Source organism: Tamandua tetradactyla, chromosome 5 (assembly GCF_023851605.1).
Source record: "Tamandua tetradactyla isolate mTamTet1 chromosome 5, mTamTet1.pri, whole genome shotgun sequence".
Taxonomy (NCBI): domain Eukaryota; kingdom Metazoa; phylum Chordata; class Mammalia; order Pilosa; family Myrmecophagidae; genus Tamandua; species Tamandua tetradactyla.
In genome coordinates this window covers 131,485,056-131,511,150 of record NC_135331.1, presented here as the reverse complement: position 1 = coordinate 131,511,150, position 26,095 = coordinate 131,485,056, and the positions used below count along the sequence as shown (strand labels likewise).

At 37.2% G+C, this 26,095-nt stretch overlaps 1 protein-coding gene and 1 long non-coding RNA gene across 15 annotated transcripts in view; one reads left to right on the top strand and one right to left on the bottom strand.

Annotated features, from left to right (window-relative positions):
• Positions 1–25,062, bottom strand: part of LOC143684872 (uncharacterized) — an 81,779-nt gene extending 56,717 nt beyond the window's left edge. For all 3 annotated transcript variants that reach the window (XR_013176228.1, XR_013176227.1, XR_013176229.1), the window contains exons 1-2: positions 24,850–25,062; positions 23,282–23,416 (exon numbers count right to left, since the gene is read on the bottom strand). This is a non-coding gene — a long non-coding RNA (uncharacterized LOC143684872). The remainder of the gene's footprint in view (positions 1–23,281; positions 23,417–24,849) is intronic.
• FILIP1 (filamin A interacting protein 1) overlaps positions 1–26,095 on the top strand; it is a 396,243-nt gene that overhangs the window by 319,538 nt on the left and 50,610 nt on the right. Inside the window, exon 1 of one of the 12 annotated variants that reach the window (XM_077162261.1) lies at positions 23,699–25,216. The exons of the other annotated variants lie outside the window; for them this stretch is intronic. Coding sequence (XP_077018376.1) covers positions 25,209–25,216 — 8 coding nt within the window. The 5' untranslated portion in view covers positions 23,699–25,208. Of the gene's footprint in view, positions 1–23,698; positions 25,217–26,095 lie in introns of those variants that run through there. 12 annotated transcript variants of the gene reach the window in all.

The window sequence follows — 26,095 nt, the reverse complement described above, 5'->3', positions numbered from 1 at the left end:
GAGTACCAGTAAGAGTAACTTAAAGAATAAAAAGAGAAAGAGGGAAAAGAATATATAGATCTGACAAATAAAATCCAAAGGATAAGATGGTAGATTTCAAGAAATGCCTTTACAGTAATAACTTTGAATGTTAACAGACTAAAATCACTAATTAAAAGATACAGATTGGTAGAATGGATTAAGAAATATGATCCATCTTTATATTATTTACAAGTCTCATCTTAGATTGAAGGATACAAATAGATTGAAAGTTAAAGGATGGAAAAAGATGTTCCATGCAAGCTAGCACCAGAAGAAAGCAGGAGTAGCTATACTATCAGACAAAATAGACTTTAAAAATATAAAAAAGTCCTAAGAGACAAAGAAGGACACTACATATCAATAACAGGGAAAATTCATCAAGAAGAACTAATAATCACCAATGTTTATGCTCCCAATCAAGGAGCTCTAAAGTACATGAGGCAAACATTGGAAAAACTAAGAGGAGCAATAGACATTTCAATAATAATAGTGGGAGAATTTGATACACCACTCTCCTCTAGATAGAACAACCAGACAGAGGATCAACAAGGAAATAGGGAACTTAAACAATTTGATAAATGAATTAGGCCCAACAGACATATATAGATCATTAGACCCCAAAACACCAGGATATACATTCTTCTCTAGTGTTAATGGAACATTCTGTAGGATAGATCATATGCTGGGACACAAAACAGATCTTTACAAATTTAAAATGATTGAAATTATTCAAAACACTTTCTCTGATCACAGTGGAATGAAGCTAGAAAGCAACAACCACCAGAGAACCAGAACTTTCACAAATATACAGAGATTAAATAAAGCACTCTGTAAAAAAAACAGTGGGTCAAAGAAGAAATTGCTAGAGAAATTGGAAACTATCTGGAGATGAATGAAAATGAGAATACCATATATCAGAACTTATGGGGTATGGAAAAGGCATTTCTGAGCAGGAAATTTATTGCCCTAAATGACTGAAAAAAGAAGAGGGAGGCAAGGCAAGATGGGGTAGGCAGGGCAAGATAATGGCTTAGTGATGTGTGGTATTTAGTTCGTCCACCAGAGCAGCTAGCAAATAGCCAAGAACAGTACAGAACAACTGCTGGGGGATCATCAGTAACCAGACCCATGGTGTACACCAGTTGGGACCAGGTGGAACAGCTGAGACCCCACACAGAACTGTAAGTCCCCCAAGCTGTGAGGCTGACACCCCTCCACCATGGGCATGGCAGATTGGTTCTCTGAGGGAAAAGGAAACAGACTTTACTAGGAGCAAGGGCTTAGCTCAGCCAAGCTCCAATGGCAGAATTAATTAACAAATTCTGACTACTGAAAATAGGCCCCCACACAGATAATCCTGCAATAAGCACTAAGTGTACTAGAAGGTTTTGCTCTGACAGAGAGGGGGTGGGGCTGATGGGGGAGAAAAAAAAACAGAGGCCTTTTGAATTGGACAGTACAAAATACTGGAAAAGAAATGGGCCTCAAGAAAAGGGGGCACATAGAGCCTGGAGATACATAGAGTCACAAACCAACTTAAGCACTTGATTGACAAACCTGAGGAGCAGGGGTCCCACTGTGAAAAGACTTTTTTTTTTTTTTTTTTGCTTCTTTTCTGCTCATTAAATAGAACTGGAGGCCCTCTCAGGCTCCATCACTGCCCTGGGCATGGGTGGAATTAAACTTGTTGGAGAGACAAAGTAACTAGTCAGTGAAAGGAGTTAATTCCCTAAAGGGTGTATCTTTCCCAAGAGAAAGGTGGGGCCCAGCTCAAGTGGAATCCCTCTTTCAAGGAATTCAGGCCCCAGGGACTAGAAAACTGAAGCAATTAAACCCATCATATTATCTCACTTCTATCTCAACCATGCCCCTGGCAGGGAGACTCTGCTAAAGTTAAAGGCACCACATCACTTTATGCCAGTGGGAAGCCACTGGCAGACAAGTACCACATGCTGGGCAGTATAGAAAAAAGCATAGGAAAGTCTGCCAACCAGCTGGGTCATCAGTTTCCAGGGAAAACTGATGCTGGCTACAATTTCCTCCTGAGATGTGGGCCTCTCTGACCAGGGAAAATCTGACTGGGGTCTATAATATCTGAGAGACCCTCCTCAAAAAAAAAAAAAAAAGGCTCCATGTAGGCAGGGCAAGAAGCAGAAAACAGGGAACTAAAAAATTCTGATCGATAAGACAGAACCTATGCTAGAAGTTTAGAATAATTTGAACTGAATATCAAAGAACATATAGAGAATAAAGCCATCCAGCAAGAAAATCCTAGGTAAAGGAGTGAAAACAACCTCCAGAATAAGCTGATTAAGGAAATCAAATGTCTAGACACCAGCAAAAAATAATGAGTCATACTAGGAAAATAAAAGATATGGCCCAGTCAAGGGAACAAACCAACAGTTCAAATGAGAAACAGGAGTTGAAACAAATAATTCAGGATGTTCAAGGAGACATGGAAAATCTCATCAAAAATCAACTCAATGAGTTTAGGAAAGATATAAAGAAAACATTGGGTGAACAAAAAGAAGAAATTGAAAGTGTGAAAAAAATCACAGAAGTTATAGGAATGAAAACTACAATAGAAGATCTGAAAAATGCAAACAATGGGAACATGCAACAATAGATTTGAAAGGGCAGAAGAAAGGATTAGTGAATTAGAGGACAGGGCATCTGAAATCCAATACACAAAAGAAAATATAGGGAAAAGAATGGAAAAATATGAGCAGGATCTCAGGGAATTGAATAACAACATGAAGCACATGAATATATGTGTTGTGGGTGTCACAGAAGGAGAAGAGAAAGGAAAAGGAGCAGAAAGACTAATGGAGGAAATAATCAATAAATATTTCTCATCTCTTATGAAAGACATATAATTGATTCAAGAAGAGCACCATAACCCATACAGAATGGATCCAAATAGACATAGTCCCATACACTTACTAATCAATTATCAAATGTCAAAAACAAAGAGAGAGTTTTGAAAGCAGCAAGAGAAAAGCAATCCATCACATACAAGGGAAGCCCAATAAAACTATGTGAAGATTTCTTACCAGAAACCATGAAAGTGAAAAGGCAGTGGCATGATATATTTAAGATTCTAAAAGAGAAAAACTGCCAACCAAGAATTCTATATCCAGCAAAATTGTCCTTCAAAAATGAGGAGGAGATTAAAATACTTTCAGACAAACAATCACTGAGGGAATTTGTGACTAGAAGACTGGTTCTGCAAGAAATGCTAAAGGGAGCACTACAGGTAGATAAGAAAAGGTAGAAGAGACAGGTGTGGAGAAGAGTGTAGAAATGAAGACTATCAGTAAAGGTAAAGAGAGAAAAAAATTAGATATGACATATAAAATCCAAAAGACAAAATCGTGGAAGAAAGTACTGCTGTTACAGTAATAACATTAAATGTCAATAGATTCAACTTCCCAATCAAAAGACATAGACTGGAAGAATGGATTAAAAAACTGCACCCATCTATACGCTGTCTACAGGAGACTCATTTTAGACTGAAGAACAAAAATAGGTTGACTGTGAAAGGTGGGGAAAATATTTCATGCAAACAACAGATGAGAACAGGAGTAGCTATACTAATAGCCAACAAATTAGACTTCAAATGCAAAACAATTAAGAGAAAAAGAAGGATGCTATATATTAATAAAAGGAACAATTCAACAGGAAGACATAGCAATCATAAATATTTATGCATCAAGCAAGAGTGCTCCAAAGTACATGAGGCAAACACTGAAGGGAGAAATAGACACCTCTACCATAATAGTTGAAGGTTCCAATTCCCTACTCTCATCAATGGATAGAACATCTAGACAGAGGATCAATAAAGAAACAGAGAATTTGAATAATATGATAAATGAACTAGACTTAACACATTTACAGAACATTACACCCCATAACAGCATTTTTCTCAAGTGCTCATGGATCATTCTCAAGGATAGGCCATATACTGGGTCACAAACAAGCTTAATAAATTTAAAAATATTGAAATCACACAAAACACTTTCTCAGATTATAATGGCATGAAGTTGGAAATCAATAACAGGCAGAGTGCTAGAAAACTCACAAATATATGAAGGCTTAACAACACATCCTTAAACAACCAGTGGGTCAAGGAAGAAATTTCAAGAGAAATTATTAAATATCTCTAGCCAAATGGAAATGAAAACACAACATATCAAAATCTATGGGATGCAGCAAAGGCAGTGTTAAGAGGGAAACTGATTGCCTTAAATGCCTTTATAAAAAAAGAAGAAAGCACAAAAATTGAAGAATTAACTGTTCATTTGGAAGAACTAGAGAAAGAACAGCAAACTAACCCCAAAGAAAACAAAAGGAAACAAATAACAAAGATTAGAGCAGAAGTCAGTGAAATTGAGAATATGAAAACAATCAACAAAACCAGAAGTTGGTTCTTTAATAAAATTAATAAAATTGATGGGCCTTAGCTAAGTTGGCAAAATAAAAAAAAGAGAGAGGATGCAAATAAATAAAATCAGAAATGGAAAAGGAGACATTTCTGACTCTGAAGAAATAAAGGACGTAATGAGAGGATACTATGAGCAACTATATGCTAATAAACTAAACAATGTAGATGAAATGGACAACTTCCTAGAAAGATATGAACAACCATCACTGACTTGAGAAGAAATAGATGCCCTCAACAAACCAATGACAAGTAAAGATTGAATCAGTGATCAAGAAGATCCCCAAAAAGAAAAGTTCAGGACCAGATGGCTTCACATGTGAATTCTACAAAGCATTCGAAAAGAATTAGCATCAATCTCTTTCAAAGCAGAAAACTCTTCTCAAACTCTTCAAAAAAATTGAAGAGGAGGGAAAGCTACCTAACTCATTCTATGAGGCCTACATCACCCTAATACCAAAGCCAGGCAAAGATGCTACAAGAAAAGAAAATTATAGAGCAATTTATCTAATGAATATAGATGCAAAAATCCTCAACAAAATACTTGAAAACCACCAGTACATTCAAAGAATTATGCACCATGGCCAAGTGAGATTAATTACAGGTATGCAAGGGTGATTTAACATAAGAAAATCAATTAATTTAATACACACTTATCAACAAATCAAAGCAGAAAAACCATATGATCATCTTAATTGATGCAGAAAAGGCATTTGACAAAATTCAACATCCTTTCTTGATGAAAACACTTCAAAGGATAGAAATAGAAGGGAATTTCCTCAATATGATAAACGGAATATGTGAAAAACCCACAGCTAGCATAATCCTCAATGGGGAAAGACTGAAAAATTTCTCTCTGCGATCAGAAACTAGACAAGGATACCCACTATCACCATTGTTATTCAGCAATGTGCTAGAAGTTTTAACCAGAGCAATTAGACAAGAAAAGGAAATAAAGGCATCCAAATTGGAAAGGAAGAAGCAAAACTCTCACTGTTTGCAGATGACATGATACCGTATATCAAAAATCCTGAAAAATCTACAGCAAAGCTCCTAGAGCTAATAAACAAACACAGCAAAGTGGTAGGGTACAAGATGAACACAAAATTATTTGTGATTCTATACACTAGAAATGAGCAATCTGAGGAGGAAATCAAGAAAAATAATTCCATTTACAATAGTGACCAAAGGAATCAAACATTCAGGAATAAATTTAACTAAGGATACAAAGGATCTATAAACAGAAAACTAAAAGACATTGATAAAAGAAATCATAGAAGACCTAAATAAATGGAAAGGCATACCATGCTCATGGATTGGAAGACTAAATGTAGTTAAGATGTCACTTCTACCTAGATCGATTTATAGATTCAAAGCAATATCAATTAAGATCCCCAAAACTTACTTTGTAGAACCACAAAAACCCATAAGCAAATTTATTGGGAAGGGAAGGGTGGCCTGAATAGCTATAAATATGTTAAGAAAGAAAAATTAAATGGGAGTCTCAAACTATCTGACTTTAAAGCATATTACAAGGATACAGTGGTCAAAACAGCATATTACTGGCATAAAGATAGATATACTGACCAATGGAATTGAACTGAGTGTTCAGAAATGGACCCTTTCATCTATGGACAATTGATCCTTGATAAGGCAGTAAAGCCAATCCACTTGAGACTGAGTAGCCTCTTCAATAAATGGTGCTAGGAGAACTGGATATCCAAGAATAAAAGAGGATCCATATGTCACACCCAATACAAAAATTAACTCAAAAGTATTTTGAGACTAAAACATTAGAGCTAAGACCATAAAACTTTTAGAAGAAAATGTAGGGAAATATAAAACTTGTAATAGGAGAAAGTTCCCTAGACCTTATCCAAAGCACAAGTTTTGAAAAAAGAAATAGATAAATGGGAACTCCTCAAAACTTTTGTGCATCAAAGACCTTTGTCAAGAAAGTAAAAAGGCACCCTACACAATAGGAGACAATATTTGAAAACCACGTATCACATGAGGGTTTAGTATCCAGAATACATATAGAGATTCTTCAACTCAACCACATAACACAAACAAACCAATTTAAAAATGGACCAAAGACATGACCATACATTTCTCAAAAGAGGAAATACAGCTGTTTAAAGGCACATGAAAAGATGCTCAACTTTACTGGCTATTAGGGAAATGCAAATCAAAACCACAATGAGATATCGTCTGACACCCACTGGAATGGCCATAATAATAAAAAAAGCAGAAAATGAAAAGTGCTGGAGAGTGGAGAGGCTATGGAGAAAGAGGCACACTTATCCATGCTGGTGAGAATATAAAATGGCACAACCGCACTGGAAGGCAGTTTGGAAGTTACTCAAGAAGCTAAATATAGAACTGCCATATGCAATCCCATTACTAGGTAGCTATTCAGAAGACCCGAGGACAAGGACACAAACATATTTGCACACTAATGTTTAAAGCAGCATGATTTACAATTACCAAGAAATGGAACCAGCCTAAATGTCCATCAATGGATGAATGGCCAAACAAACTGTGGTATATACATACAATGGAATATTATGCAGCTGTAAGACAGAATAAAGTTATGAAGCATGTAACAACATGGATGGAACTTAAAGATATTATGCTAAGTGAAATTAGCAGAAAAAAGGACAAATACTGTATGGTCTCACTGATATGAACTAACATTAATGAGTCAATTTGGAGAATTTAAGTTAAGAACACAGATTATGGGTGGGCCACAGTGGCTAGCAGGCAAGAATGCTTGCCTGTGATACCAGAGGACCCGGGTTCAATTCCCGGTGCCTTCCCACGTAAAAAAAAAAAAAAAAGAAGAAGAAGAACAGAGATTATCAGGAGATAGAACTAGGGTAGAGATTGGGCAATTGGTATTTGATGTGTTCTAGTTTGCTAGCTGTCAGATGCAATATACCAGAATTAGAATGGCTTTTAAAAAGGGGAATTTAATGAGTTGCTAGTTTACAGTTCTAAGGCTGAGAAAATGTCCCAATTCAAACAAGTCTATAGAAATGTCCAGTCAAAGGCATCCAAGGAGAGATACCTTGGTTCAAGAAGGCTGATGAAGTTCAGGGTTTCTCTCTCAAGTGGGAGGGCACGTGGCAAACACAGCATCATCTGTTTCCTTCCTGTTTCATGAAGCTCCCAGGGAGGCATTTTCCTTCTTCATCTCCAAAGGTTGGTGGACTCTGCTTCTTGTGGCTATGTCATTCTACTCTGCTCTCTCTGAATCTCTCTCATTCTCCAAAATGTTCCCTCATTTATAGGACTCCAGAAACTAATCAAGACCCATCCAAATGTGTGGTGACACATTTTCCCCAATCTAGCTTAACAACCACTCTTGATTGGGTTACATTTCCAGGGAGATGATCTAATTACAGAGTCAAACATACAGTATTGAATAGGGATTATTCTGCCTTTACAAAATGGGATTTAGATTAAAATATGGCTTTTCTAGGGGACATACATCCTTTCAAACTAGCACAGTGTGGAAGGAATACAGATTGTGCAACCAGACTGATTGTAAATATTCAGAAATGGATAGCACAATACTACTTGATTATAGCGCAATAATATAAATACATTGAGTGAAGCTAAATGTGAGTATGAGAGAGGGAGAAGGGCAGGGGGCACATATGAAACCAGAAGGAAAATTAGAGGATAAAGACTGAGATGATATAATTTAGGAATGCCTAGAGTGTACAATGATGGTGATTAAATGTACAAATTAAAAAATGTTTTACATGAGGGAGAACAAAAGAATATCAATTTTTCAGAGTGTTGAAAATAGATGGTATATGGGAAAAAGTACAATCAATGTAAGCTAGGGTCTATAGTCAACATTAGCATTGTAATATGCTTTCACTCAATGTAACAAAAGCATTATGCCAAAATTAAAACAGGTGGGGGGATTGGGAAAGGGGTATGGATTCTCTGTGGAAGAAAAGGAAATGTCTTTGGATAGAGTGTGGTGGTGAAGGTATGTTTATACACTTAGGTTGGATCGTACGATGTGTGAATAAAACTATTTAAAACTGAACAGAGAAAAAAGTGCTAGAGACAATGTGGAGAAAGACATGTACCTATTCACTGTTGGTAGGGAATTGAGAGGTGCAGCCCCTTGCAGGGCAGTGGGCTGGTTCCACAGGAGGCTAGGGGTAGGTTTGCCATATGATTCTGACACACGTTGCTCAGTATATACCTAGAGGAGCTGAGTGTGGGGACACAAATGGACATTTGCACACTGGTGTTTCTAGCAGCAGTGCTCCCAATCCACAATGAATGGAGGTGACCTAGGGTACCACGATTGAGGAATGGAAGTGGGAACTTTGGTGTATGCATACAACGGATACTGAGGGCTGCAAGGAGCTAAGTTATGAGTCATGCAACTAGGTGAATGAACCTCAAGAGCTGTATGTTAAATGAAGTCAGTACAAAAAGACAAATATTATCATGCCTCAACCATAGCAACTAATTATAATATAACTAATATAACAACTCGGTGTACTGGGTGGTTCAGTGGTAGAATGCTTGCCTTCCACGAGGGAGACCAGAGTTCAATTCCTGGACCATGCACCTAAAAAAAAAAAAACTCCATGTACTGAAGTTGAGAACAAGGGTTATCAGGTTTGGCCTGTTGTAAAGGGTCCTAGGTTATAAACTCTTACAGCAGTCACATATATTCTGGAGTTGTAACATATTTCTAAATTCTGAGATACTGAGCTGATTTTTTATAACCTGGTCATTCCCAGAAACTTTGGGACTCAGATTTAGAGCTCTGAGGTCTATGAAAATCAGCAGTGCCCCAAACAGAAACTGTTTAAAAAGTTGAAAAAGTTATCAGGCTTTGAGTAGAGATGTGAATGAAGCTGATCTGGATAGGACTAAGATAAATCAGAATATAAGGTAAAGGACGATATAGTCTATATTTTAAAACTTCAACTTCTATGTGAGACCAAATGTTTATTTGGTGCAAAATTTATATTTTGGGTAGTGCATTTACTAATTTAACTTGTATGGCCAGTTTAGTTAAACATATGTACTTGGAATCTTGAATAGGGTGTGAGATCTTGTGGGTTTGTCCAGGTTAGTGTGATGTCCAGATATATCCCAGAGCAATTTGGGCAGTGAACAAAGAAATATTTGCAAAGTCCCCTTGGGGGACTGGGGAGAAAGGAGGAAATATTTAACTTCCCTATTTGGAATCTTTCTGATATTCTCACAAGCAGTGGAGACAACCAAATTAATAGGCCAAACCCCTGATTTTGGGGTTTGCCTCTTTGAAACTTATTCCTGCAAAGGATAGGCTAAGCCTACTTAAATTTATGCCTAAGAGTCACCCCCCTGCCCCCCCAGAGATCCTCTTTTGTTGCTTAGATGTTGCCTCTCTCTCTCTGTAAGCCAGCTTGTAAGGTGAATTCACTGCCATCCCCACTACATGGGACATTACTCCCAGGGATGTAAATCTCCCTGGCAATGTGGGATGGAACTCATGGGTTGATCTGGGACCCAGCATCAAGGGATTGAGAAAGCCTTCTTGACCAAAGGGGGAAGAGAGAAGTGAGACAAAATAAAGTTTCAGTGACTGAGAGATTTCAAACAGAGTTGAGAAATTACCCTGGAGGTTATTCTGATGCATTATATAGATATCCCTTTTTAGTTTATGGTATATTTCAGTGGCTGGAGGTAAGTACCTGAAACTGCTGAGCTGTGTTTCAGTAGCCTTGATTCTTGAAGATGATTGTATAAAGATATAAGTTTTACAATGTGACTATGAGAATTTGAAATCCTTTTGTCTATTTCTCCTTTTATCCAGAGCATGGACAGATGACTAAAAAATAAATATGGATAAAGGATAAATAAATCATAGGGGGGACAAAGGGTAAAATAAATTGGGTAGATGGAAATACTAGAGTTCAATGAGAGGGAGGGTTAAGGGATATTGTATGTATGAGATTTTTTTTTCTTTGTATTTCTTTTTCTGGAGTGATACAAATCTTTTTCTGGAGTGATGCAGTTGTTCTAAATAATGATCATAGTGATGAATAAACAACTATGTGATGATGTTGTTAACCATTGATTGTACACCATGTATGGAATGTATGTGTGTGAAAATTTATCAATGAAAATGCTTTTTAAGATAGAAGAAAGAGCAAAACTTGAGACTTACCTGCTCACCTGGAGGAACTAGAACAAATTAACCCCAAAACAAATAGAAGAAGGGAAATAAAAAAGATTAAAGAAAATTAAATGAATTGGAGAGCAAAAGAACAGTAGAAAGAATCAATAAAACCAAAAGTTGGTTCTTTAGAAAGTAATAAAATTGATGGATCCCTACCTAGCTAGACTGGCAAAGAAAAAATGAGAGAGGATGCAAATAAACAAAATCAGAAATGAGAGGGGGTTGTTACTGTGGACCTTGAACAAATAAAAAATTAATGATAGGAGGATACTATGAACAACTATACAGCAACAAACTAGACAACTTAGATGAAATGGACAAAATTCCTAGGAACACATGAACAAGCTACACTAACTCAGGAAAAAAATAGAAGATCTCAACAAAGCAATCACAAGTGAGGAGATTCAATCTATAATAAAAAATCTTTCTACAAAGAAAAGCCCAGGGCCAGATAGGCTTTTCTATCAAACCATTGAAAAAGACCTAATACCAATCTTGCTCAAACTTTTCCAAAAAAACTGAGGAAAAAGAAACACCACCTGTTCTAGTTTGCTAGCTGCCAAAATGCAATATACCAGAAGTTGAATAGCTTTTAAAAAGTGGAATTTAACAAGTTGCGAGTTTACAGTTCTAAGGCCAAGGAAAGAAAGTCTATAGAAATGTCCAGTCTAAAGCATCCAGAGAAAGATACCTTGGTTCAAGAAGACTAATGATGTTCAGGGTTTCTCTTTCAAGTGGAAAGGTGCATGGTAAACACATTGGCATCTGCTGGCTTTCTCACCAGACCTCTTGTTTCATGAAGCTCTCGGGAAGCGTTTTCCTTCTTTATCTCCAAAAGTCACTGGCTGGTGGACTCTGCTTTGTGGTTCTGCAGTGTTCAGAAGCTTTCTCCAAAACAATTCTTTTATAGGATTCCAGTAAACTAATCAAGACCCACCTGGAGTGGGTGGAGACTCATCTCCACCTAATCAAGTTTAATACCCACAGTTGATTGAGTCACATCTCTGTGGAGATAACCTAATCAAGTTTTCATCCTATAGTACTTAATAGAGATTAGAATAAACTGTTGCTCTCACAAGATTGTGGATTAAAACATTGCTTTTTCGGGATACGTAAGTCCTTTCAAACCAGAACACTACCCCCTAACTCATTTTATGAAGCTAACATCACTCTAATGCCAAAACCAGATAAAGATGCTATGAGAAAGGAAAACTACAGGCCAATCTCCCTAATGAATATAGTTGCAAAAATACTCAACAAAATACAAGCAAATTGAATCCAATGGCACAGTAAAATAATTATATACTACAACCAAGTGGGATTTATACCAGGAATGCAAGGGTGATTCAACCCAAGAAAATCAATCAATGTAATACAGCATATTAACAAATCAAAAGGGAAAAATCATATGATCATCTCCATTAATGCTGAAAAAGCATTCAAGAAAATTCAACATCCTTTTCTGATAAAAACTTCAAAAGTTAAGATTCAAAGGTAACTTCTTCCATATGATAAAGGGCATATATGAAAAACCCATAGCCAGCATTGTTCACAATGGTGAGAAACTGAAAGCCTCCCTAAGATTGAGTACGAGACAAGATGTCCTCGGTCACCACTATTATTCAAGATTGTACTAGAAGTTCTAGCTAGAATAATCAGGCAGGACAAAGAAATAAAAGGCATCCAAATCAGAAGGGAAGAAGTAAAACTGTCATTATTTTCAGATGATATGATCCTATACTTGAAAAATCCTGAGAAATCTACAACAAAGTTACTTGAGCTAATAAACAAATTCAGCAAAGTGGTGGGATATAAGATTAATTTGCAAAAATCAGTAATGTTTCTATGCACAAGCAACAACCTGAGTAGTCAATTAAGAAAAAAATCCATACAAATAGAAAAAAACATCAAGTGTCTAGGAATAAGCTTAACCAGGGATGTAAAGGTTCTGTATACAGAAAACTATATAACACTGCTAAAAGAAATTAAAGAAGAACAAATAGGTGGAAAGATATTCCCTGTTCATAGATAGGAAGGCAAAATGTAGTTAAGGTGTTTATTCTACCCGAATTTATCTACAGATTCAATACAATACCAATCAAAATTCTCAGCCTACTTTGAGACTTGGAAAAGCTAGTAATCAAATTCATTTGGAAGGGAAATACCTCAAATAGCTAAAAAGATTCTAATAAAGAAGAATGAAGTAGGAGGATTAACACTTTCTGATTTTAGATCTTATTATAAATCCACGGTAATCAAAGCAGCATGCTACTGGCACAAAGACAGAAGTATTGACCAATGGAAATGGTCGAAAGTGAGGGAATAGATCACCAACTCTATGTTCAACTGATCTTTGACTGAGCCCCCAAATCCACTGAACTGGGACAAGATGGTCTTTTCAATAAATGGGCATGGAAGAACTGAATATCAATAGCCAAAAAGAATGAAAGAGGACCCTTACCTTACACCCTATACCAAAACTAACTCAAAGTAGATCAAAGACCTAAATATAAGAACCAGTACCATGCAAAATCATGTCTGTTTACTTAGGTTGGATTGTATGATATGCGAATAAAATTGGTTAAAAATGAACAGAGAGAAACAAATGCTAGAGAAAAAGTGGAGAAAGACATGTACCTATTCTCTGTTGGGAAGCTGAGAGGTACAGCCCCTGTGGAGGTCAGTGTGTTGGTTCCACAGGAGGCTAGAGGTGGGGTTGCCAAATGATCTTGCAACCCCATTGCTAGGTATATGCCCGGAGGAACTGAGAGTGGGGACATCAATGGACATTTGCACTCTCTCTCTAAACCCAACTTTGTAAGTAAAATCATTACCCTCCCCCCTATGTGGGACATGACATCCAGAGGTGAAAGTCTCCCTGGCAACATGGAATATGACTCCTAGGGATGAGCCTGGCCCTGGCACCATGGGATGAACAATGCCTTCCTGACCAAAAGGGAGAAAAGAATTGTAAGAAATAAGGTATCAGTGGCTGAGAGATTTCAAATAGAGTTGAGAGGCTATTCTGGAGGCTACTCTTATCTGCAGCTTAGATATTGCTATTGTCGTTGTTTGTCAAATGCCATTCAATACCATTCCTGCCAACTGTAAAGAATGCCTAGGGCTTCCTTTGAGACTCCACAATGTTTCCTTGTACTATGTTTACTTTCCAGAAATCTACAACCTTCAGATGGGTTCCTAGACCACATAAGTCCTAAAATGCAGAGGGACCAGCCCCTCCAGAACATCAACTAGTTCTATCCCCTTATCCTATATTATCAACAGCCCCTTCCAACGTGAAAATGTTAGAATGGGCATAACCCAAATTATCCCTAAAGATTGGGAGAGAAATCAAAGAAGAAGGTGGAGTCATAACAAAGAAGATAGGATTTTTAACAAATAAGTATGACTGCTGAATCATTATATTGATAATTCTTTTGGTCTCCAGTGTCTTAGAGCAACTAGAAGGAAAATCCTAAAATTGTGAAACTGAAATCCATATCAAACTCTGAAATCTGTTCTATAACTAATTGTTGTGGTGTGCTTTGAAATTTATTGCTCTTTTATATATAGGTTAGTTTTCACAATTAAAAAAAAATAAGAAAAATACTAGAACCAATGGAAAAGCTTTCCATATTAAGATTGGAGGACTCAACAGTATAAAGATATTAAATCTCCATAACCTTAAAGTTTATCCGTAACTTTAATGTGATCCTAATAAAAATGCCATCGGATGTTTTTAAAATTTGGGAACCAAATAAGGTACTTCTAAAGTACAAATGAAAAAAATGCATAAACAAGAATAGCCAAATTTCGAAAATGAAAACAAAAGAGAAGTTCTCCTACCAGAAACAAAAACTCACTTTAAAGCTATAATAATTAAAACAGTGTGGTACTAGTGCAGAATGGATAGGCTGATCAGTGAAGCTGATAGATTTCTGAAAAGAGATTATAACAGATATGGAAATGTAATATATATTGAAGATAGTATTCCAAATGAGTAGGGAAAAACTGGGCCACTTAGAAATGGCTATTATGATAGTCATTTTTATGTATATTACAGATTATTTATTTGTAAACATAGGGTATAACTTACTATATTTCAGACAGCGCCATTTTCCTCCGGCTCTTCCAGTTCAAGAGAGTCATCCATGTAACAGTTGTGGTTTATGTGGGGGGAAAATTTTAGTATTTATAATTTTATGCTTTAGAAGGACAGATTAAAAAATTATATTTGAGGAATAAACTACAATTATGAAATGTATGGCTGGAAAATGATGACTTTCTCTCTCTAAAAAAAACGCAGTATTATGATTTTTAGCCACATAACATTTTATGAGGTGGTTACTGTAGGCATTCTTTGGAAGAAAAAGTGCTTCAGTAATTTTGCTGAGGTCATAAATTTACTGCTGTATTTCTATAGCTTTTTATATTAAAAAATTAATAAACTGAAAGGATATGATAGGGCATGTTTTAAAGAATAAAAGTTTAAAACCAACTTGTACTGACTTATTAGAATAACCCAGGAGTAATAAGACTTTTTTCCCCACAGCTGCATAAAACAAACCTCTTTCAATGAGAAGAAAAGGTAATTAAGAGAGTTGCATTTAGTAAGGTACCAAATTGAGGGATCTAAATGAATGTATTTTTCACAGATATTATTATATGGAGGAAAGTGAAGTCTATAAATTCATTTATTTTATAAAGTCTAATACAGATTTATCTTCTAAGTTTTGGATAAAATGTTGGTTGTGAGTGATACAGCATATGTATCCAAATGGAAATTCATGTCTACTTTCATGGTTGATCAGAGAGTCCTCAGAAAATAGAGCAGATGGGAAGTTTTAAGAAATACACAATGAAAATAATTATGAAATAATGAACAGTTTGACTAACCAGAATGGTACTTTAACAGTTGGAAATTTTCGATGCTTTGATTGGACAAAAGACCCATGAGCCACTTGTTTTGTAATTTTTTTAAACTTCTCCTTGTAAAAATAACTTCTGCTCTAACTAGCTCCCCTGCCTATCCCCAACTTATTAGGTTTAATGGACAGTATGGAAATTTTCAATCTTCCATACAATAAATACAGCCCCAGAGTCTCCCCAAGTTGCAAACTTATGGGTAGTAAATAACTACTGCTCTGTATTAACAAATATTTATTCTTTCTGATGGGAGTTATTATAAAAGTATACAATCAATTGTAATCCAGGCATTCATATATCAAAAACTATAAAGCCAAGTCTCCTGTAGATTGTTTTTTTATGAACTGAAGCATTAATGAAATGTATAAATTCTAGAGAAAACAGCTGACTCCAGGTTGCAAAAGCAACTGGATTAAAAGTGAACATTACCAACAACCGATTGGAATTTTTGTTCCCCAAATTCCAAGCTAGTTGAGTACTTAATTGAGCTGATAAGTTGTCTTGGCATTAAGAATAAAATCAGGTATTGAGAAATAATAAGTGAAATCGTTCTTCTGAAATGAAAGATCCTGGGAATGCAGTTCTGAATTGGCAGCCATTTGTCATTGCAATAAATAGCAGTCAAATGTTCCTGCCCAAATTCATACAGTCAGAAAGAGTTAAGAAAGAAAAGTGCTGGGAAATGTGTTGTCACTTAGCACCAAAGTCAATAACTACAGTACTTTTATATTTTTGCTTTTTTTTCAGGTGGATAAAGGTATTCAGATTAGCTTTACAAATCCTGGACTTCAAAGAGGGAATTACAACTAGGAAGGGGATGTTTTCAGTGTTCGGAGGTTATGCCTCTCTGGCTCCTTGATGGTGTGTGCACTCTTTTTGCAAGAATACTTGCGTTGGAAAGTACTTCATGCTGGTGAAAAGTTTGAACAGAAAAGATTAGTCAAATATTGGGTCTTTCATGTTCAGTACATAACATCTTCAGTTCTTGGATGTGAACTTCTAGCCAAGAAACTATTCAAATAATAATCAGGGGCTGAAATGTGAGCTTCTATTGTAAATGAACTAGAGGTCAACTTTACTGAGTCTTAACTCATATGAGTGCAGAAATGTGTGGCCTTAAGGATTTTCTTACATTTCCTTCATAGCTCTTAATACTCTAGGAATTCACTGAGAATTATTTTTATTTATTTTCATCTTAAATGCTTAAGGAAGTGTATAAGTCTAATCTGAAATATAAAGGAAACTGGAAATGGTGGACTATGTTCCACATCTGGTGTGCTATTAGAAGGAAGAAACATTCTGATCTACCTCGTTTTTGTCACTTATTATGTCACCCAATGCTATATTCTAATCAGGGGAGTGTACTTATTTCACCCATTAATCTAACTCAGTATCTATCTCTCCAATACCTTGTCTTTATTCAAATTCTATTTGTTCAGCTTTCCCAGATTTGGCTATCTTGTCCTGGAATCTGAAAGATCCTACAAGTTTTGTATTATATTTCTCCCAAAAAAAGAAGGCATAATTATATTTGGAACAACTGCCCAGATTTAATAAACAATCCCCAAGCCTCTAGGAAGAGACTGAAAGAACACTCCCTTGCCCTAAGGAAGACAAACACAGTACTTCTGCCATTTCACATGACTTTCCTCTCCCTGCCTACCCATTCCACCCCCCCCCCCATTCCACAATATGGACATTATGCAGAGTTCTGAAGCTTAACTTCCTCCTGCTATAAAATCTATCTTCTTGGATGAAAGTACATTGAATTGGCAAGCCCAGTGATCACCCACCCACGGAGAAAATTCTCACTTGCCATATGCTAAACAGGATCTTTCTCATAAATGTTCAGGAATCATGCCCTTTTTGTCTCTTCTTTTCTTGATGAACTTGCAATAGGAACAACTGTACAAAGACTCAGGTTTCCCCCCCCCCCCCTTTTTTTTTTTTTGCATGGGCTGGCATTGGGAACTGAACCCAGGTCTCTGGCATGGCAGGCGAGAAATCTGCCATTGAGCCACCATTGTACCACCCCAAAGACTCTTTAAGAGCAACTTCATCATGTCATGAGGCTCGAGGCAACCAGATGCCTAAAGGATGATAGGAGCATAGATCTCCTATATCTAATATTCAGTGCACTAAACAATTATGATTGTCTAAGACAATCCTGGCTCACAGTGGACTCAAGACCCTGCCTGGAGACTCATATTCACAATAATACTTTCTAGGTGCAATATATTATATTATATTATATTATATTGTATTATATTATATTATATTATATCGTATCGTATCGTATCGTATCATATTATATTGTAGTACACATTTCAGTTAATACATGTGTTTTAGTTTCCTAGGCTGCTTAAAACAAATACCATAAAATGGTTCAGCTTGAACAACAGAATTTATTTACTTACAGTTTGAGGCCAAGAAAATATCCAAATCAAGGCAATTTTCTTTTCCTGAAGACCAGTTGCTGGTGATCCTTGGCTCCTTTGCCACATGGCAAGGCACATGGTGGCGTTTGTTGATCTCTCCCTTCTCATCCAGGTTACACTGGTTTCAGTTTCTTGCTTCTGTGGCTTTCTCTCCCTGTATTCATTCCATTTAAAAAGGACTCAAGTAATAGGATTAAGTCCCATTTTAAATGAGATGTGTTATACCATAAATGAAGTAGCCTCCTCAAAAGGTACTACTTACATGGGTTTATACCCACAGGAATAGATTAGATTTAAGAAAATGTTTTTCTGGGATGCATACACCTTCAACCCACCAAACACCATCCTCTGGACATGAGAAAGACATCTTCCTTCTGCATGCAAAATACATTCATCCCATCACAATATTCCAAAGTAATTTCAGAAACAATACTAAGTACAAAGTCTCATCAAAATTAGTTATAGGAGTGAAGTGTCCTGGGGCACAATTCCCCCTCTGTCAGTGGATATGTGAAACTTAGAGAATAAGTTATCTGCTTTCAATAAACAAAGGGGGAAGTCATAGGATAAATATTTCCATTACAGAAGGGAGTAATTAGAAGGAAAACAAGGGTCTCATTTCCCAAACAATTTTGAAAACTTTCAATGCTTACTTCATTAGATTTCAAGGTCTAAGTATCATCTATGAAACCATGTTTTGTCCTCGGGCTTGATGGAGCAGCAGCTCCAACACTTCCAAGTTCTTGTGCAGCAGCCATGTGGTCCCTGAATACTGGGTGAAAACTTTAACACACATGGGTGGATCCACTCTCTTGGTCCAAGAAGATTACTTTGGTCCAGACCTCAGCTTCCATGATTCTGCCCTTGAAATGATATTTTTCCTTTAATCTGCCCTTGTCTGTCCCTTTTAGTCCAGGTTGACAGTGGTTCCACTAGTGCAGATCTTGCAAAAAAATTTTTTGGTTTTGCATGTATTACACAGAGGTCCAAACCATAAGACAAAGGATTCCCACAAATCCTTCCTGGGAAACTGAATTTCTACTCCTGACTTGCACTGAAATGGCTGACTGGTTCCATGTTCACTTAAACCCTCACATAGAGCACTATTCTGTGGGACTCACTTTCTGGTGGCTCAAAATTTTCCAAACCATCAATTTCTGGTTTCTTTGTGCCCAGGAGTTCAATTTTCATCTTATCTCTTCAGTTCTCATCTTATCACTCTCACATTTCACTATAAGCTGCAAGGAAAGACCAGGCTTAGCTTGGAAATCTCACTAGCTAAATATCCAAGCTCATAGCTTTCAAATTCTGCCTTCCATCTGACAGTCGAACTCAATTTTGCCATCTTCTTTGCCATTTTAAAATAAAGATCACCTTTCCTCTGAAATCCAATCATCATCATCTAAGGCCTCCTCTTTAGCATCCATATTTCCATGAACAGACTCTTCAAAGCAATATAGACCTTTCCTATTAAGCACCTCACAATTCTTCTAGACTCTACTCGTTACCAATTCCAAAGCCTTTTCCACATTCTTGGCATTTACAATAGCAGCACCCCACTCTTGGTACCAAAATCTATTTTAGTTTCCTAGGAGGCATAAAGTAAATACTATAAAATAGTTTGGTTTGAAGTATGGAAACTTATTAACTCATAGTTTGAGGCTGAGAATATGCCTAGTCAAGGCATCATCAAGGTGGTCTTCCTAAAGACTAGCTGCCTGCAATCCTTGGCATGGCAAATGGCACGTCTGGGTTTCACTGATTTTAGCTTCTTGCTTCTGTGTCTTTCTTTCTCTTTGCTTTCATTTCTTTTATAAAGGATTCCAGTATTAGGATTAAGATCCTATTACTGAATGAGGTGGGCCATACCTTAACTGAGGTAGCCTCCTCAAAAGGTCCTACTTACAATGGGTTTACACCCACAGGAATGGATTAGATTTAAGGATATGTTTTTCTTGGGTATATACAGCTTTAAATCACTAAAACATGTTTTTAAAAATTTAAGAGAGGTAGAGTCTCCATTTGGTTGTATGTCACTCATAGAAAAAAAGTATCTCCATATTGCAGTTTTCTATAGAAGTGAACTTTAAAACTAACCCAAGTAAAAATCATTTATCCTCCTTAAATGAGAAATTTTATTTCATTAAATGAGCAAATGGTAATTGGGTTAAATGTTCATACTTGACCTGTCTGTATGGATGTTCATAAGCTGCTCAAACTTGATGTGTCCAAATGGAACTCTGTACAACTTACTGCAAGTCTCTTCTTCCTGGTCATGCCTATCACAGTTAATGATTCCTCCATCTAATTACTCAAACTGAAATCCAGGGTTATCCTCATGTCTTCTCCTTTTCTCAACTTCCAAATACAATTACCAATAAGTTATATTGATTCTATTTTCAAACTATGTATGGAATTTGTTCATTTTTCACCAGGGCTATTACCACTGTCTTGGTCCAAGACTAAGTCTTATTCAGAGTTACCTTCACATTGCTTGTCTGAACTACTACAATAGCTACCTTTATATTCCTTGTCCCCAGTCTTGTCCTCCCTGCCCAGAAGTACATTCTTAACGTATTAGTCATGTAATTCAAATCCTTCCTAATAAAATCCAACTCCTTACCATGATGTGGCAAATGTGGCCAAGTCAATTTGCTTGTTTCTGTTTGTCAGAACTTATTGGAAGATATTGGTAGCATGTGACAAGTAATATGTAACAATTAAATCAAATATCAAACTGAATTTTGCCATATATACAAACCATCGTTAGTAAGCAGTACTTGTATGCTTGGTGAAGTTCTAGCTCTTTGTCCTGTAGGCTTGCAGATAAGTTCCTTGCACGAAAGTTTCAATCAGGACAGATACAAAATATTCTAATTGCAGGGTCCACTAATTTTCTGGTTAACTTATTTCCTCTGCTAAGTTAGGGAGCCAAAAGGCCAAAGGAAATTTGATCTTAGAGCAACATTCAGAAGGCCATTTAGTACCCAGCTCACTAGGTTCTTATGCCTCATTCATACAAGGATGGAGGTGCCATATATCTAGAGCCACTCATTTCATGAAGAAAAAAATGGTGTCTGCCATTCCTTATGTTATTAGAAAACACTTTAGTGTAGATTAAAGTCCTTGTATCTTGTCAGAGCTACCTCTGGAGTACATATTCCTGATGAAGGTACTTCAAAAGTTGACTAACTGCCACAGGTGTCGAGTATAACTAATTCACACACACACACACACACACACACACACACACACTACACTTCACTCTCTAGATTTCAGTGTCTTAAAGAAACTGATAGACAAGAATAACACATAGCTACCACAGCCTAACTGATCTGACCCCTGCCCACCAGTCACCCATCTGGATATTTTGCTTACCTTGCTAGTCAGAATAGTCTTCTTTCTGTTCCTGGAACTTCCCATGCTCATTCCTGAAGAGGGTCTTTCACTTGTCTAACCTTATCTGGAGCTCTCTGCCTTAAATGTCACTGCCTCAGGGAAGGCCTTGATAGAGCAAACCTGCTCTCAGTCACCTCCTTTGACAACACACTGTTTCCTTTCCTCAGGGTTCTTATCACTAGAGTATGAGTGCCCTCCACCAGGGCAGGAACCTAGTCTATCTTGTTCATTCCTTCCATGTCTCCAGTGCCTAAGATAATGCCTGGTCTTTGGTAGGCAAACAATATGCATTTATCAAATAACAGAATATGATAAACTTCCTGAAGACTAGAGCCCAATTAAACCAATTAAATAATTATATCAACCCAATTAAATATGTTCCCTGTGTTCCAAGAGGCTCCAAATATGTAATGTCATTTAGCCAGGGAATGTTAATTAATTATGATAAATATAGCTATTTTAAGTGAAAATTAGTAGTAGGGCTTTAAACTCATTTTGAATAATGTTGATTAATGGTGTTAAACTGGGAGGGAAAACCATTTCTGTGTTTGGCATTCATGATATTTGTTTTAAAGAATTTTCAAAGGTGATGAAACATTTCCTTTTATTATTATCATTGCCTCTAAATATTGATTTGATGTTTTGAACATAATAAGTGCCTCTCTGGGACTGTTAACTCTGCTTAGATCACCAGAAGCAGACTTAATGCAAAAAGCCACTTGAATAAGCCTGATCTCTTGATTCTCTTTTTCTAACATGGGTTCCTATTCTCCATGTCAAAATTAGATGATGCATTGATAGTTTTGCAAAGTGCCTATATTCATCAAAATGAATAAACTTTGCACAAACATATTGCTATTTATTTATTGTGAGCTCACTTTGGATCAGAATCTATAGCCTTGTTTGACATTATCTTATTTAATTCTCAAAAGCCCTGAACATTAAAATCCATATTCCTGACACCCCCAATTAAGATGGTAGTATAAGACACTTCAGAACTCTGTCCCTATACAGAAGCTTTGCAAAACCAGCAGAAGCTGGTAGAAACATCTTCTTCAATGCTCCATAACAGCTAAAGGACTGCAGTAATATGGCAAGAGCCAAATCAAGAAAAAGGTTACTTCAAAGCAGTGGGATCACATGGCACATTGGCTAGCCCCTCCCCCAACCCTTAACTAGTCTGTGTGGAACCAGACTGAGTGGCTCTGTTTTAGTTTGTTAATGCTGCCAGAAATGCAATATACCAGAAATGAGTTAGCTTTTATAAAGAGAATTTATTATGTTAAAAGTTTAGAGTTCTAAGGCCATAAAAATGTCCAAACTAAGGCATCCAGAAAAATGTACTTTGACTCAAGAAACGCCAATCTGGGAAGACACATAGCTGGTGTCTGCTGCTCCTTTGGCTTCTGGTTTCAAATATCTTCCCTGGGGGCATTTTCTTTCTGTATCTACAAACATCTCTGTCTGTGTTGAGTCTGAGCTTTTCCAAAATGGTTCCCTCTTAAAGGACTCCAGTAGACTAATCAAGACCACCTTGAATGGGCAGAGTCACATCTCTATGGAAACAGCTTAATCAAAAAGATCCCACCCACAATTAGGTGGGTCCTGTCTGCATGGAAAAAAAACTAACCAAAATGTCCCACCCTAAACAATAGGTCTGCCTCCACAATATTGAATTAGGGAAAAAACATGGCTTTTCTGGGGTACATAACAATTTCAAACAAGCACAGGCTCTCTGATCCCAATTGAGGAGGGAGAAGAGTTACTTTTGTACACATACTCGGAGCAGATATATCTTGCTCAAGCTGTCTCATGCTGACCTAAGGGACTTGCCGTATCAGAACTTACCCAACATGTAGAAGATGGTTCATTGAGCTGTCCTATAGAATGCTGTGGGAGAGCAGTCAAGTCTTGCTGCTGGATCAAGGGATGGCTGGCTGTAGGACACACAGTGTAGCACCTGGACCATGAGGAAACTATTTCCTAGGGAAAGGCAACATTTGGAAAGATGTAAATGGGGAAATTCCCAGGGCCACAGAAATGCCCCAGATAAGATGCCTACAATAAGAGACAAGCACAGAAAGCATCAAGGAGGCCCCCATGTTTTGGCCTCTAGCTATTCTTCAAACTCATTGTATGGATAAGTCCTGAAAGGGAGTACTTATATAGGTCAATCTGCAAAGACTTGGAAAGGTGTTTTCTTTTCTTCCTTCTTCAATTTTTTTTTTTTTTTTTTTTTTTTTTTTTGGTTAGCTCTTCGCAGTCAAGAAAACTCTGTCATAACAGTAGCTGGATGTGATGGTTAGGTTCTGTTGTCAAGTTGGCCAGGTGATGTGCCTAGTCATCTGGTCAGGCAAACACTGGCCTGACTATTCTGCAAGGATATTCTGTGGCTAGTTGATAAATTGGAAGGCTGGTTTATTAAATCATCAGTCAGTTGATTGCAGGTGTGACTAATTACATCTGCAATCAACTAAGAATGTATCTCTCACAAATAGGTTAAACCAATCAGTCAAGACTATTAAAGAAGAAGAGAGACTTTTTCATTGCTTCTTCAGCCAGCAAGCCTCTCCTGTGGAGTTTGTTGAGATGCTTCATCAGAGCTGCCCAGTTCACAGTCTGCCCTGTGGATTCTGGACTCTTCTATTCCTACAGTTGCATGAGACACCTTTATAAATCTCATAGATATTTTATATATTATAAATTTTATAAATTTATAGATATTTCCCATTGGTTCTGTCTCTCCAGAGAACCCTGACCAATATGGCTTGGTACCAGGGGTGGGGTGGTTCTTGAGAAACAGAATCTTAAAAGTGGGTTTTCAATTGGTTTTCTACTCTGGTTCAACTCGAAGGCACTAATGAATCTGTTTCCAGTAATCAAGATGGCACTGACAATCCACAGGGTGAGGTGACAAGAAAGATGCAAAATAACATCATTTGATTCTGCTAATTGAATGCTTATACAAGGCAAGGCTCTGGGTGAGGGTGTTTTTGACACCTTTATGGAGTTTTGTGGAATTAAGAGGTATAATTTTGTTGACTAGTTGTTGTTAGATACTCTGAATACAGTTATGAGGGAAAGGGATGAGCTGATGTCTTCAAATTTGCAACCAAATCAGCACCATATGAATGATGTAAAAGTTTCCATGTGTGCCCTGAAAGAAAATCTTATTTCTTATGTGGTCACAGACTTGAGATCTCTGAAAACCAGACACAGAACTTCATTGTGCAAGTAGCAGGTTCACAACATAAACTAAAATCTCAAACTTGCAGGGTGCCTGCTGTTAAAGTAAGGGCTTTGATTGGAAAAGAATGGGATCCTGAAACTTGGGATGATGATATACCCCTTGATAATGATGGCATAGGGGAGAAGGAATCCCTGAAATCTGCTGAGACTTTGCTAGATAGACTTACAATGGATTTCCCTGAGGAAAAGAGCATCCCAACTTCCAGCTTGTCTTGAGGAAACAGCTTCCCAGCTTCCAGTCTGCCCAGAGGAGTCTGCCATCCAACCTCTATCTGAAGAGATTAACCTCTCAGTGCCTGCTAAACCTTTAACCACCCTTCTGGGAAAAACAGCCTCGCTCCTCTGTCTGGAGCCACTAATAGCTGTTTCACCAGATGAAACTGAAATGGAATGCCTGAAGCAACTGGCTTGAAAAACACTTCTATTTCTTTTCATTACCTACCACCACCACCCCTCTTTTCTTCAACACCTATAACTAGACTAAAGTCCCAATAGGCACTGAAAGGTGAGGTACAAAGTATGACCCATGAAAAGGTAAGCTAAACTCCAAAAGAACTATATGGGTTTTCCAATCTATACAGACAGAAATCAGGGGACTATGTGTGGGACAGAAATCAGGGGAATATGTGTGGGAATGGATATTAAGGGTGTGGGATAATGGTGGAAGGCATATAAAGTTGGGTTAAACTGAATTTATTTATATGGGTCCACCAAGTAGAGATTCTGTATTCAATGTTGTAACTCAAAGGGTTAGAAAGGGCATAAATAGAGTTTGTTTGGGTGGTTGGCTGAAACATGGATCAAAAGGTGGCCAACATTACCTGAAGTTGAAATGGCAGAACTGCCATGGTATAATGTAATGTAGGATCCAGAGGCTTAGAGAGGCTGGAATGTTAGAGTGAATTTGTCATGAAATACCTGCTTACACACCCCAGGAATGTTCAGAAGACAAATCTTGCACCAGAACCTTGAGAAATAAATGTATAAAGACTAGCTCCATCATCCCTGAAGAGCTCTGTAGTCACCCTTCTGTATAGGTCAGATACAGAGAGCTGTCACTGAACTGGAATCCTTAAACATAATGGGGATGGTTGGACCCAAGGTGGCAGAAGCCATGTGGCAACAGTTAATCAGCATAAACAAGGTGGGCATGGCCACCATTATGGACAGCAGATCCAAAGCAGCAATCAAAATAATCTGACTCATTGAAACTTACATTGTTGGCTAGTAGATAATGGGGTACCTATAAGTAAGATAGATGGACAGTCTACTAAATCCTTGTTTGATGTATTGTATAAGCAGAAGAATTCTAGGTCAAGTGAACAGAAGTCTATCTTGAATTACAAAAACAGAGAGTCATGGCTCCTTAAACAATTCCCAGACTTAAGACAGTTTACAGACCCTTGAATGAAA